This window comes from Acinonyx jubatus, chromosome B1, assembly GCF_027475565.1.
Source record: "Acinonyx jubatus isolate Ajub_Pintada_27869175 chromosome B1, VMU_Ajub_asm_v1.0, whole genome shotgun sequence".
Taxonomy (NCBI): Eukaryota; Metazoa; Chordata; class Mammalia; order Carnivora; family Felidae; genus Acinonyx; species Acinonyx jubatus.
In genome coordinates, this window is record NC_069382.1 from 23,714,308 (window position 1) to 23,729,803 (window position 15,496).

Genomic DNA, 15,496 nt, shown 5'->3' on the forward strand with positions numbered 1-15,496 from the left:
AAATTTAAAAACAAGTTTATTTACTCAACAAGTTACATACATATTATATATATTATGATATATAAGTAAACATCTGCGTTTTGCACCTTCTTGTCCTTTTTCTGCCCCTCTGTCTTTTCGGTTTCCGTGGACTTTATAGCTTACAATGTGAAAATTCATCACACATTCCTTCTTTTCCTGAAATGAGAGTAAATGTGGTCTTTACACATCTGTACTCTTGGTACCAAATACATGTTGACTGATGGTTAGGGTCACCAGGTATAATACATGATGCCCAGTTGAAATATTTTTTTGAGGATAGGTTACAATTCATTTATTTTTAAAATATTTTTTTATTTTTTATTTAACTTCCAGTTAGTTAACATACAGTGTAATATTAGTTTCAGGCATACTATATAGTGATTTAATTTTGAATTTCAGATAAACAACACATCAATTTTACTCTAAATATGACCCATGCAAATATTGCACATTTATATTAAAAATATTTCATATTTATCTGAAATTCAGAATTAATGTGATCCCCTATATTTTTAATTGCTAAGTCTGGCAACCTTACTAATCATCTGACATTTGTAAAAATTCCCAATTCCAAGGAAATATGTATTTTAGGGGCACCTGGGTGGCTTGGTTGGTTAAGTGTCCAACTCTTGATTTTGGCTGAGGTAGTGATCTCAAGGTTCATGAGTTTGAGCCCTGCATCAAGCGGCCAGCACAGAGCCTACTTGGGATTCTCTGTCTCCCTCTCTCTCTCTCTCTCTCTCTCCAATCCTGCTCATATTCTCTCTCTCTCTCTCTCTCTCTCTCTCTCTCTCTCTCTCTCTCTCTCAAAATAAACAAATAAGCTTTCAAAAATTACAAAGGAAATATTTATTTATTTATTTATTTATTTATTTATTTATTTATTTATTTATTTTGTGAGAGAGCGCATGAATGAGGGAGAGGGACAGAGAGAGAATCTTAAGCAGACTCATGCTTAGCATGGAGCTGTATCCCATAACCCCAGGACCATGACCTGAGCTGAAATCAAGTGTCAGGTGCTCAACCGGCTGAGCCACCCAGGCGCCCCAGAAATATGTATTTTAATTTTGACTTTTTAGGCTGTGAGAGTATGTGCTTGCTTCAGATGGCTTTTATCTTCTTTCACTGATTTCCTTTTAAGATTATCATTATTGCTTATTAATTATTACCCCCTTGGCTCATTCTGGGACAATAATGGAGAAGTTAAGAGTACTTTTCTCATTATCTGGAGGTCTATAGTTAGTAATTTATTTATGTTATTTTATTCAGTTTTCAAGTTAGCCCCTTAGGGGATATGATTATACATTATTTCTTCAAGAATTGTTTGTTTTTAATCATCAATAATTTTCTATACTGATACTTAGAATTAAGACTTCTATCAGCTTTTAATCCTCTTTGAAAAATTAAAGCTTTGATAGCTTTCCCCTTTTACTTTCGCTGATATGTTCTGTGCTAAGTTACTATATGTTCCATTCCATGTTTGAAAATAAATATTGCTACTGTTCTTTAATTATATTTTTGTCATCTCGTTTGGGAAGTCTTCAAAGTCATAGAATAGTGGAAATTAATTTTTAAACTTTACAGATGGATAACTATTTTTTCTGGAAGTTATATCCTCTTAAAATGATAAAGGGGTCTCTCGTTGGGATATGAAAACTTATACATTGGAATGTTTTCTCAAATGCCACCTTCACCACCATCACAAAATTAGGGTTTTATCTAAAACTGTTACTTTATTTTCAAAGACCTTATTCCTAATAATTTTCCGCTCACAGAAATAAAATACCTTATAAAATATCAAAAGAGCAAACTCCATGAAGAAATAATTGCTCTGATAGTCTATGTATCATATGCCTTGCAGTCTCTTTAACAAAACATCAACAAGTAGTAAAACCAACCCAGTGAGAGGTCAACAAATGCCAATAGCTTTTAGCTTGTAAATTGAAATCTGTAATCTTAGGAATTTACTACTGCAGAACCTTGTAAATTTATCCTTAGAACCATAATATAGATGAAACCATGTTACTGTCTTTGAAAAAAATCTCTTCCTCTCTGACTCAAGATCAAGGTCTGCATTGCTGTTTTATGTACAGGAGTTGTCTGGTGATCTCAGTATATTTCTATACAAAGCCACTTATTTTTAAGGAATTTAGGTGTTAGCTCTAATTTTCTAGTGAAAATTTCATGTTTACTGAAGAAATCATTGCTTGTTTTTCATATACTGAATCAATACATTTTTCATTGTTCTTCACAATAAGCATAAGCAACTTTATTTTATAGGTTTAAAATTTATGTATTTTATTTGCATTATTTGTATTATTTTGTATAATTTGTATTATTAAGCTGGTGTTGGGGCCATTGAAGGAGCAGACATGACATTTTTACACCAAAATGTTTGATGAAGATTAAACCAAAAGAAAATAAAATTAATCCAGATGGAATGATCTAAAACATCTATGTGAAATTACAAAAGAACAAAAATGAGATTTTGTCATCAATATTTTTTTTGTATTTTTGTAAAGGAAGATCATTTTATTTTGCTCAGTTAAACTATGGAAAAGCTCTGGGATCCAGGAAAATCACATGGAGTCAATAAATGAAAGTGTAGATGGAATACCATTCAACTGCCTGAGCAAAGTGTTAGAGTGCATGACCTGTTCAGGTAACCAGGACCTCACATGAAGTCAACTCTATAGAAATGATTCTGAGCAGTTTATGGTTTTAGATAGAGCCTTAGTACCAAAGAAGCCAAATTAAATTGCTATTGATAATTACTCTAATAAAAGTGGGCACTGTGTGGGGGAGAATTACCAAGTGTCCCATGAGACCTATGTCTTTAAAGAATGAATGATAGGGGCGCCTGGGTGGCTCAGTCGGTTGAGCGTCCGACTTCGGCTCAGGTCATGATCTGACGGTTTGTGAGTTCGAGCCCCATGTGGGGCTCTGTGCTGACAGCTCATGGCCTGGAGCCTGCTTCGGATTCTGTGTCTCCGTCTGTCTCTGCCCCTCCCCTGCTCATGCTCTGTCTCTGTCAAAAATAAATAAACATTAAAAAAAAAGAATTAATGATATACTACAAAGGAGCTCCTCTCCACATTTTCATTCATGCTCTGCCATTTGTAGAAAGACAGAACTGAGTATTGTGATCTATCCCTCCCTCAAATATACTTACCTGGGAAATAAGAAAGGGGAAGGGGATGGATCTTTGATCAGAGAGTGAAAATTCTACCTCAATCTAAACTTTTCTAAATACGGTCATCTTAAAAGTTAGCTACCAAGGGACATTTAGATTTACCCTTCTTGGCCCTTCACTACCTTGAACACTTTTTCCAATTTTTCTATTTCATTTTCTGGACTCCTGTTTCTAGCTGTCCCCTTTTTGAATGCATATTTGATGCATAAAAATAGAGATGAAAACCAACATGTCTGTCTACTTGTTTGTATCGACTGCTGACTACTGGATTCATGTTCTGTCCAGGCACCGAAGGAGCAGTATTCGGGCACTCTGTTGAGACACCTCACATCAGAGCAGAACCTTCCCAAGACCTCAGGTAAGTTCTGGCTCTTCCACGTATGTCAGACTTTCCATCACTGTTGATGGCCCTTGGTATGTAAAGAAGTAAAATAGAAAATGTGCTACATATTTGTATAAAGAGTTGACATTCCCTGCCTACATAGTAAATGCCAAGTATTTGAGGACAAGAAAATGTGTGTTATTATTGTAAACTTCTGTATATTTTTGCCCCTAACAAACATACAATGACTATAAAAATAAATATATCAGACATGAGGAGTGTGGAAAAGGCAGTTATAGAGGAAATTTAGAGGAGAATTAATAAAAATAACGATTCCAGAAAATCCAACATAGACAATGAAATACATGACACATCTAGGCAGAAAGAAAGAGGCGGCAGAGAGTAGGAAAAAAGCTATAAATGGTCAGGGAATGTTATGTAAAGGGAAATACAAAGCAAATATGAATAGTAACCAGAAAAAGACAGAACTTAATTACCTTATGATGGATTCCTCAGTCTAGTATTTCCAATGGAATAGGTGCTTCCCGACAATGTTCTGTTTCTAAGAGGCACAGTTGTATGTAACAGCCCTCACTACCCAGAAAATTGTGAGATGACCACTTTATAGGGAATTCCCCCAAGAAAATCACAGCAACTGTTAATAAAATTTGAAATATTAAAATCTATCAACTGACCAATGAATGACCTTGATTCAATAAATAAGGTTTGGGGTCCAGTGATATTTTATATAACTTATAGCAGTAATCATTTCACAACTTTTACGTACATGAAATCATTAGGTAGTACACCTAAAACTAATACAACTTTATATGTCAATAAAAAAGATGTTTCATATAGTTACTCTCTGATAGATAAATTACATTCCAAAATACATTTCTATAGGATGAAAAAAAGACAGTAATGATATTTAAAAAGTAAATCACACGTTAGAAATCATTTTCAAAGCTGAATCAAAGTATCAACCTGGGAGACAGTCTTTGTCTTAGAAAACTCAATATAAATATTAAGCAAAACCCAAATTATTTCATAAAGATCAGGTGCAGCCCTTCTCATTTGGATGAGCGGAAAACACTGCTCAAATGAAAATAGAAAAATAAAGTAAAACGATTTAAATGTTTTAAAAAAGCCATACTTTCACAACAGTAACTTTTTCAGACCTTTATAGTTCTATGATAAAATTTTCTAAGGAACGCAGTTTCTCACTATCACAGTATTTCAGATTCAAACCGGCTAGTTGACAAAACCAGAAGAAGGTGGCCACGATCTTCCTGTGATCAAGGCACTTTTTTTATTAGACAAAGATAATAACTGTTTGCTCAATGCCAAAATCCCAACTCAGTGCCAAAGGATTTAGACGGGTTGAAGAGTATGTGTAAACAGCAACTCATAATGCGTTATAGTTTTAACTTAGGGCTCTTTTCTCAGTTAGGAATTCCCACATTTTTGTGTGATTATTTATTTTTTCCCTTCCCATCTAACAAAGGTGTATGTTCCCTTAGACCAACATCTGCATCTTCGTTGTTTATCTTCAGTGCTATAGCAGTCAACATATATCTCACACATAATTGTGTCTGATAAATACTTATTAATGTGAAATACTGATATAGCAAAACTCAATAACGAGGACACTGAGCGCATGTAACATAAGAAACGTGGTGGTCGTTACTGCATTATTAGGACCCAGGTGGCTGACATTGACTCCAAGTGTTTTTGAACTGTGTGTTAATACAGATGCCAGAGTTAATTGATTCATTCCTTAAAAAAAAAAAATGTTTAAATTACACCATTCTAAAAGAAACTTCTTTTTATGCCTAACAGTTTAGTAATTATATACTCAGTGTATGATTTTCGTTATGAAAATCTATTGCTAAAAGAAAAATAGGATGTGTTATTTTAATTACCTTGCTGACATGTCTCAAAATTCATAAGTGTGAATGTGAATTAAATGATAATTAGTATATGGTGTTTCTGGTTTTTATTTTCTAATTATTCATCAATTATTTAAATATTGCACTAAGCTGAGTTTATCTGCTGGTGCTAAAAGCAAATTAGTAACCCCCAAGATGAGCGTTACTGATCTAAATTTGAAACTGAGACAGAAGCAAAGCACAGTAATGATGGGGGTATTCAATTATTCATTTGTGTACATGAAGATTAAAAGCAGAGTGTCTGAGAAGATCTTTACAAGTCCTGCTGACAATTTTCCTTTCAGGGCAGTAAGAAGTACTCTTAGTCGACACCTAATTCTAATCAACAAGGTGAGATTGGTTGGCCAGGTAAATCAAATGGTAATTTGGGGAGTAAGTAGCCGTGTTGTCTTTAATTTTGTTTTTGTCGAGAATAAGAGACTTTAGAAAGATACATTTCAAAAAGTTTATTAAAGAGTATAGGGAATGTTTTGGTGTGGACATGAAGTAGATTTCTATAATTTATTTATTCAACGAATGTTTGATGAGTGCTTAATGTGTGCCAAATTCTGTTCTAGTTTCCATGTGCATTTCAAACCTACACATGTAGATTTTCTATGATGTCTTACACAAAGTTATATTGCTTTTCACTAGGGACCTCTGTGTTAAAAAGGCTAAAACAATGTATATTGAGTAGTCGAGACATAAGGGTATATTTTCCCAGAATAGCACAAATATGAATGTTCTTCCTTTTTTATTTCTTAAATTAATTTAGCTAAATTATCACAGTTCAAAAGAGTGTCTGCACTTTATGGTGAGAAGTGAGGAAACCCATTTTATATTGCCCAAAGATTGTTTGCATCTGAGTTTCATTAACTGTTCCAAGAAAAGAAAAGAAAACAAAACAAAACAAAACTAATCTGGACTTGGGATCAGTAAAATGAATTAATATGTAATGATGTAGCTGGAATCTTTTCATCATGTTCATTCTTGTGTGAATATAATTTTAAACTGAAATGTTAAGTTTTGCAGGCTCCAAACTGATCTCCGAAAACACATAGCTCTCATATACGTCATTACTGTGTTCAAGGAAAAGCCACCATGTATAAGGTAGTAAGGATTTTGCACTGAGATGTTTTGTCAATAAGAGGTTCTCCTCTCCTCCGCCCTCTTCCCTCTCCCCTTTTCCTTTCTACTGTCTCTCTGTTTCTTTCTTCTTCCCTTTTACTATTTCATTCTATGTATGTGTATATTTATTTAGAGTTGATAGCAAATGATCATTATCAGAAGCTTGTATTAGGGTGTAATCTTGGAAACATAGAGCAACAATTGATGTAAACATTTGTTTGATCTAATTTGAAGAAAGAGACCATAACTGAAAGTGCAAGTAAGCAGAAAACAAACCAACCAAAAAAATAGAGGCCACGAAAACCATGTGATTTGCAGCTGAAGAAAACTCTCCACAGCTTGAAGTGATACGACAGTAAAATTGCTTGTATATTCAGGTCAAAGTTTACATTGTGTTTTTTCCCCCCTTAAAACATTTTTCTGTTCAATTTTCTATTCATTCCATCATTGAAATAAAAAATAATTCACTAAATGCCTGACACCGTGTTAAATATTTATGAAGAACCAGAAACATGATGCTTAAGTTCTGCTTAAGTTTCTATTTAGTAATTGCATCTCACAACTTACTTTTCAAAAGGAGTCTGAATTCTGTTCTCAGAATGTTGAAAGTTCTTCTAGAGACCTAGGCATTTTTTTTTTCAAATTGAGAATTGTATAATACCATAAAAACAAAATCTGTTGCATCTTTAGTATGTAAACACAATAAAAACAGCGTTTCTTGGGAAAAAAACAGGTGGTAAGGTGACTGAATTTCAACATTACTCCTTTTCTCTACAAGAATCTCTTGGTACCTACTATAAAAACTAGTCTGAAATCCGTCACTATGATTGCTATAATGCTTTCAAAATGAACACAAACAGTACTTCACTAATTCCAATGACTAATCACATAGGAATTCACAAGCTTTGCAAATAAACATGAGTTTCATTTTTCAGCAGGCCCCTTTAGAGAACGTTTTGTAATAAAATGAATTAAAATGAAACCTCTACTATGTTGTAAACCCTCCTCAGGGGAGGACTGACAATTGCTATATAGGACAGAAGCAGGGCATCATTTAATTGTTAATGCTGTATTGCCAAGAGTCTACTTACCAGATTGTTCTCGAAGTGAATACAGGTTTAGTCTAATTTGAGTTCCAGAGTATTCTGGAATGTTTGAGTTCCAGACTTCTATAGGACTGCTATAGGAATTCTAGGCTTATTTGAGAAGGTCCTGGTATCTAGAGAAAACCAATATAACCTAAGTCTTAGTGAAATTTTATCAATTCTTTTTCTTTATGATTTTGGGGCTTTCCATCTTGTTTCAAAGGTTGTCTTGTTTTGTATTTGGGTATTTCCAGTGTTTTCTTTTAATTTTCTGTCATTTAGTTTTACACTGGGTATTTCTTAGTTTTATGTTGTGAATAAACACAGTGGGAAATTATGTTTTGAATTTTCTTCTGATTTGCTATTGAAAATTACAGCCTGTGATTTACTACTTTTTGTATTTAGAATAGATAGAACTGGAAATTATTCTTGCAGAGTGTGTTAAGGATCTAATGTTATTGTCTTCAGTATGCATAGACAATTTAGTAAGCATCATTGACTAAGTAACCTAGTATTTCCACCCAGAATGATTGCTACATTTGTCAGATATTAATTTATCATAAATACTTTTGATCTATTTAAATTATATTGTGTGCATTGATGAAATTTATATTTTAATTCCAATCTCCTTTTGAATTGAAATAATTTCATGTTAATTTCTAATTTAAAAAAGAAAATGTCTGGGGTGCCTGAGTGGCTCAGTTGGTTAAACATCAGGCTCTATTCAGGTCATGATCTCATGGTTCCTGAACTTGAGCCCTGCTATGGGCTCTGCACTCACTCTTCCTCTCTCTCGGCACTTCATGGGATTCTCTCTCCCTCTCTCAAAAAGAAAGAGAAAGAAAGAAAGAAAGAAAGAAAGAAAGAAAGAAAGAAAGAAAGAAAGAAAGAAAGAAAGAAAGAAAGAAAGAAAGAAAGAAAGAAAGAAAGAAAGAAAGAAAGAAAGAGGGAGGGAGGGAGGGAGGGAGGAAGGAAGGAAGGAAGGAAGGAAGGAAGGAAGGAAGGAAGGAAGGAAGGAAGGAAAGGAGAAAAAGAAAGAAAGAAAGAAAGAAAGGAAGGAAGGAAGGAAGGAAGGAAGGAAGGAAGGAAGGAAGGAAGGAAGGAAGGAAGGAAGGAAGAAAGAAAGAGAAAGAAAGAAAAGAAAGAAAGTTTTAAAAAGGAATTGCTTATTAGTTTAAAAAAATAAAGTAAATAAAAATCTGATAAATGTTGCACATACTTTTCTCCCCAGAATAGTTTAACATAATGTTTTAAGTTTCAAGAGACTCTCTTTGGATTCCTGTTGAGATTTTACTACATATGTTTATTACTTTTTTAATATTGGATTTATGATAAGAAAGTAGATACGAGTTTACTTTTATCCAAGAATATATCAGATTCTTGAATTTTCAGGTAAATAATATCAGATGTGCTTTCTAGATATCCCTCTCCCAGAAATAGCTGTGAAATACACACACTGAGTGTTATAGCATTCGTATTAATATGGTCATTTAGCAATGGAATTATATACAGTTTAGAAGCATCCCTTTTGTAATTAGTATTTTTTTCATTCTTAAATTTTATTTAAATCCAAGTTAGCTAACATATCATTATTATTCTTTACTGAGTTTTAATACAGTCAATGACAATCAAACACTAGCATCAGTTGACAGTTTTCCTATTTGGATCTGCATAGGTGATGTTTTATAAACTTTAACCAAAACAAACAAAATGGATATTCCTATAAGATCTGAGACCACACCTTCTTTCCCAACACCTTATGAAAATTCTCGAACATACTCAATATTGAAAGCATCTTGCAGTGACCACCTATCTACTCCCAGCTAGATGCCTCCATTATCATTCTCCTGTAGGTCTTGAATCACATATGTACGCATTCCACTAGCCATCTGCCAGTAGATCTTATTTTTATGCATTTGAACATAACTTGTACACATCTGTACACTTTACCTGATCACTTTGGCCTGCATATCATTATCTAGTTTTCAATATTGCTTAAAGTTTTTTTATTGTAAAATAATTATACAATGACATTCACAAATAATTAAGTGCACATTTCCTGAGTTTTGACAAATGCATTTACCTGTGTAACCCAAATTCCTGTCAAGAAATGAAACATCATCATCACCCAAGAGAGTTCTCTTATGCTCCTTCCCAGAAATCACCACCACTACCCACAAGAAGCTACTTTTCTCTCACCCTTTTCACTCTGGATTGGATTAGATTGATTTAGTCCTAAATATAAAATACAATACAATATGTACTCTTCTTTGCAAGATTTCTTTCACTCCTCATGATGTTTTTGAGATCCATCCCTGTTGTCGACTGTATCAATGGTTCCTTCTGCCTTTTACTGATTAGTATTCTTTTATATGAACATATAATATTTTATGTATGTATTTTCCTAATTGATAGACACTTGGGATATAGCTGGCATATATTAAGCTTTATATGAAAATGCCAGAGCTTTCCAAAGTGATTATATCATTTTCTGCTAAAAATGAATGAGAATTTCAGCAGCTGACATCTTCCCCAGTATTCAGTAGTGTTAGCATTCTTACTCGTTTGAACCATTCTGGTAGGTGTTTAGTGTTATTTCGTGTTTTTAATTTGCCATTACTTGATGAGTAATTATATTAATGACTTTTGCTTGTGCATATGGAACGACCATATATTGTTTAGTGACGTATCCATTTATTTATAAACTTTTGTCCGTTTATTTTAATTATGGTTTTTGTATTTTTCTTTCATTTTTAATTTTTTTAATGTTTATTAATTTTTAGAGAGAGAGACAGAGACAGAGCAGGAGTGGGGAGGGGCAGAGAGACAGGGAGACACAGAATCCAAAGAAGGCTCCAGGCTCCGAGCTGTCCGCACAGAGCCCAGTGCCAGGCTGGAACCCAGGAACCGTGAGGTCAAGACCAGAGCTGATGGGGCGCCTGGGTGGCGCAGTCGGTTAAGCGTCCGACTTCGGCTCAGGTTACGATCTCGCGGTCCGGGAGTTCAAGCCCCGCGTCGGGCTCTGGGCTGATGGCTCAGAGCCTGGAGCCTGTTTCCGATTCTGTGTCTCCCTCTCTCTCTGCCCCTCCCCCGTTCATGCTCTGTCTCTCTCTGTCCCAAAAATAAATAAACGTTGAAAAAAAAAAATTAAAAAAAAAAAAAAAAAAAAAAGACCAGAGCTGAAGTCAGATGCTCAACCAACTGAACCGCCAAGGCGATCCATGTTTTGTGTATTTGTATTTTATATTTCTGTATTTTATCTTTGAGCTGGAGGATTATTTATATATCCTGGCACCAGTCCTTTGTAACATCTGTAACATCTGTATTTTGTGGATATTGTCTCCCAATCTATGGGTATATTCATTTTACTGATGGATTTTGAAAGGCAGCTTTTCACCTTGAAGACATCTAATTTATATATATTTTTTTAATATTTACTAGTTATTCCTTTTTGTGGCCTAAGAAAACTTTTCCTACTCCCAAGTCACAAAGATATTTTCCTTTAAAAACCTTATGTTTTAGCTTTTACTTTTGATAACAGTGGGTGGTATAGATTGAGATTCATTTTGTCCTTACAGAGATCAGTTATTTGAGCAGCATTTGTTGAAAAGACTTTGCTTTTTCTCACTGGATCACTTTACTGCCTTTGTCAAAATCAGACGACCCTACATGTTAAAATTTATTTCTAGTGTCTCAGCATTGTCTTCATTATTAGAGTTTTGCAATAAGGTTTTAAGGTCAACATTGTTCTTTTTCCAGATGGTTTTGGATATTCTGTGATCTTTGCATTAGCTACATAATCCTAGGCAAATGACTCAACCTCACTAAGATTCAACTGCTTCCTAAGTAAAATATGGATAGAGTACACATTTCTCAGAATTGCTGGGATGATTAAGAGATAATCCATGCAAAGCTTTAAGTATAGAATGAGTTCCCAGTATTAGAGGATTATAATTATATGGCTAATTCACTAATAAAGAAGGGTAAATTTAATGATGGTTGTCAATGGCTACAATATTTTATTTTTAACGTATTCTATGATTTTATTTATCAGGTAACTGAGCCCCATAGAGATTAACTATATTTAAAATTTGAGTAGAACTCTGTAGAACCTATGAGTTTCTTATTCAAAGTCCTATATTTAATTCTTTCATTAGGCCAACATATCTCGAGCACAGTAATTTTCAGTGAGTACAAACCTCAATTTCCCAGACTACTTTTTAGAAATAACTTTCATTACTTCAGTATACAGCAGAACTTTCAATACAGGGAATTATTTTATATGATTCTACAATTTATAATATAGCTTTTAGAAGCATCCAGCTTCTAGTAATGACTTGGGAAAATACTATTACAAGTTTATTAGTGTTAATAAAATATTACTAATAAAATAGCCAATGAAATCATCAAGCCATTTTGATAAGCTGGCATGGCTAGTAATAGGTGATGCCTACTTTTATATTTAAAAAAATTTGTATCTAAATCTATTTATTCTCTAGAGTTCTTTGGATAGGTAATGTTATAATCATAAGCCTATCTAATTTCAAAGACTTTTCAAAGTGCCTGATTGTGCTTAAACGCAAAGATTTATTCCCGGAATTCATGGAGTTTAACATGTGGAGTTTAGATGGAGGTTTACAGCAAATTTGCATACCATTTGTGGACAAAAATATTCTTTTCCTATTAGCATAGCTAGATCTTGAGACAGTGTACATTGGTATGGAGGTAATATATGTGCATATATGTAAGTGTAACTGTACATGTAATTGATAGTGGATGATTCAGATATATGTATCTGTAAATGTTCACAATGATTTATGCTATCCACAATAGTGTCAGTTTTTAGGACTCCATATATGTTATGATTTTTTGCCCACAGAAAATTAGTTTATTATGCTAGATAGGCCAGCTTGTAAAAAATAGTTTGCAAGCTTACTTTAATTTTCATATTCATAAGAACTACTGTACTGCCACTTGTGAAAAGAGAATTATTAAATCCTCCAAATGGTCTAATAGTTTCGTTACATACTCTTTGAGCACTCTCTATGAGTAATTTAAGTCCTAGTGTATATTACTCATCTGCATTGGCTATTATTTAAACCAGACAGTATTATTAATAATAAAATTTATATTATTTCTTTTTTTGGCCTTTTAAATTTTCTTTTAATTCCAGTTAGTTAACACACTAACTGGAATTATATTAGTGTCATATTAGTTTCAGATGTACGATAGTGATTCAACAGTTCGATACACCACCCTGGGCTCATCATGACAAGTGCAGTCCTTAATCCCATCACCTATTTAACCTATCTCCAGCTCCCCTGCCTTCTGGTAACTATAAGTTTGTTTTCTATAATTAAGAGTCTGTTTATTGATTTCTCTCTCTCTCTCTCTCCCTTTACTCATTTGTTTTGTTTCTTAAATTCCATATATGAGTGAAATCATGTGGTATTTGTCTTTCTCTGACTTATTTCACTCAGCATAATACACTCTGGCTCCATCCATGTCATTGCAATGGCAAGACATTTCATTCTTGTTTATGGCTAAATAATATTCCATTATATGCACATACATATGTATATAATGGGAAGTTTCCATCATTTGCCTGTTGTAAATAAGGCTGATATAAGCATAGGGGTGCGTGTATCCCTTTGAGTTAGTATTTTCCTATTCTTTGGGTAAATACCCAGGAGTGTGATTACTGGATAGGGTAGTTCTATTTTTAAATTTTGAGGAAACTCCATACTGTTTTCCACAGTGGCTGCACCAGTTTGCGTTCCCACCAACAGTGCAAGACTGTTCCTTTTTCTCCACATCCTTGCCAACACCTGTTGTTTTCTTGTGATGTTGATTTTAGCCACTTGACAGGTGTGAGGTAATAGCCCATTGATTTGCATTTCCCTGATGATAAGTGATGATGAATATCTATTCATGTGTCTGTTGGCCATCTGGATGTCTTTTTTGGAGAAATGTGTGTTCATGTCTTCTGCTTATTTTTAATTGGATTATTTGTTTTTCAGGTGTTGAATTTTGTTTTTTTAATATATTTTGGATACTAATCCTTTATCAAATATGTCATTTGCAAATATCTTCTCCCATTTTGTAAGTTGCCTTTTAGTTTTGTTGATTGTTTCCTTCTCTGTGCAGAAACTTTTTATTTTGATGAAGTCCCAATAATTTATTTTTGCTTTTATTTTTCTGGCCTCAGGGAACATAGCTAGAAAAAAAGTTGCTATAGCCAATACCAAAAAGGTTATTGCCTACATTCTTTTCTAGTATATTTATAGTTTTAGGTCTCACATTTAGATCTTTATCCATTTTGAATTTATTTTTGTGTATGATGTAAGAAAGTGGTCCAGTTTCATTTTTTGGCATGTTGCTGTTCAGTTTTCTCAACACCATTTGTTGAAGAGACAGTCTTTTTCCCATTGTATAGTCTTTCCTGCCTTGTCAAAGATTAATTGACCATATGGTGGTGGAAATAAAATTTGTATTATATCTTAATGATTACCACACTTAGTTTTATCAAGATTAACAAAACATACAGTTGAAGCCTGTTTAATTCAAAGTCTTCTTCACTTCATAACTTGAAGGATTTAGCAGTACTGTAAAATTGCTACCACCTTTTGAATGTTTTTTATGTATTTATTGAGTTTATATCAAGAAATGAAAATATTCTTATAAAACTTTATTTACATGTTTTGTCTCCATTGCACTGTTATTAGAAACTCAGCCCCAGTCTGTTCAGTTCTCTTCTTTTTCCTTGGGGTTGTATAAGGATACCAAGGAGCTTACACCGTGTCAAAGATTTGGGGGCAATGTTTGGTCATTGGTAGCTTCATGACCCAAAGTAGCATTTGCCAAGAGTTTCTCATTCTTCTCTTCACTTAGTATTCCTCCACCACAGGTCACTGCCCCTCTGTCCTTTGAGAATCTTTGGTCTCTTGTCCTCAGTCGTCTTAGTCCTGAGATACCCCTACTTTCCTCAGAGCTCTAGCATCTGAAGAATAAAGGCCTTACAATGTAGAACTTGGCCTCAAGTAGAGGAACACAGAGAACAATTTGAAATCAATTCTGTTGATTTCCCATCCAAATCTTCTTTACCCCATGAATCAAGAAAACAGTTCTTCAACAGGTAGAAAAACACAGCAAGCTCTCACTGACTTTGGTTTTCTTTTGATGTGTTTGTTCATGTGCTGAATCATTTTCAACATACTAAATGGCTAGGTTTTTCTCCAACTCAAATTGTCCGTAAGATTAGGAAACTCAAAAGGTCTTTATCAGCTTCTCTGATCCATCTTCCACTGTTTGTGGCAAAAGATACTGTTTAGTGAGTGGCAGAACTCTACGGAGACGTGACAGGGAAGGAAATGCCATCAATATCTCAAAATACTACCCTACCCCATCTTTCTCTCCATTAATTCTCCTCCTAAGACATTTCTTATTGTCCTGTGAGAACTTTATAACTTTCAATTTAGAGATGTTGAAACTGGGTCTGGTTACTGCTGGTTAGTTTTCCCAAACCCATCTCTCAGTCTTTACCACCTCTTTGAATAGAGATGCTCTAAGTGTTAGCAAAGCACTCTGCTTAATGGCTACGCTGGCAATGGATACCTGAGGTCTAAAATGAAAATGAATATAACAAAAAATTTTATTAAATAATTAATAAAGATGAGAATGGAAAGGCTCAAAAGCCAAGAAAGACATAATACATTTTAATGTTCTAGTCCCAAATGTAAACATGATGGAAATATGACACAAAAACATGTATACATTTAATATGGATGTCATAGATATCATACTATCAAATATATGAACA

General features: G+C 33.9%; 1 protein-coding gene across 4 annotated transcripts in view; it reads left to right on the plus strand.

The window, feature by feature from the left end:
- SGCZ (sarcoglycan zeta) overlaps nucleotides 1-15,496 on the plus strand; it is a 749,844-nt gene that overhangs the window by 712,055 nt on the left and 22,293 nt on the right. For 3 of the 4 annotated variants that reach the window (XM_027077262.2, XM_027077264.2, XM_027077263.2), the window contains exon 6: nucleotides 3,500-3,572. In XM_027077262.2, coding sequence (XP_026933063.1) covers nucleotides 3,500-3,572 — 73 coding nt within the window. Of the gene's footprint in view, nucleotides 1-3,499; nucleotides 3,573-5,769; nucleotides 8,552-15,496 lie in introns of those variants that run through there. The other variant, XM_053216358.1, reaches the window with a different exon arrangement.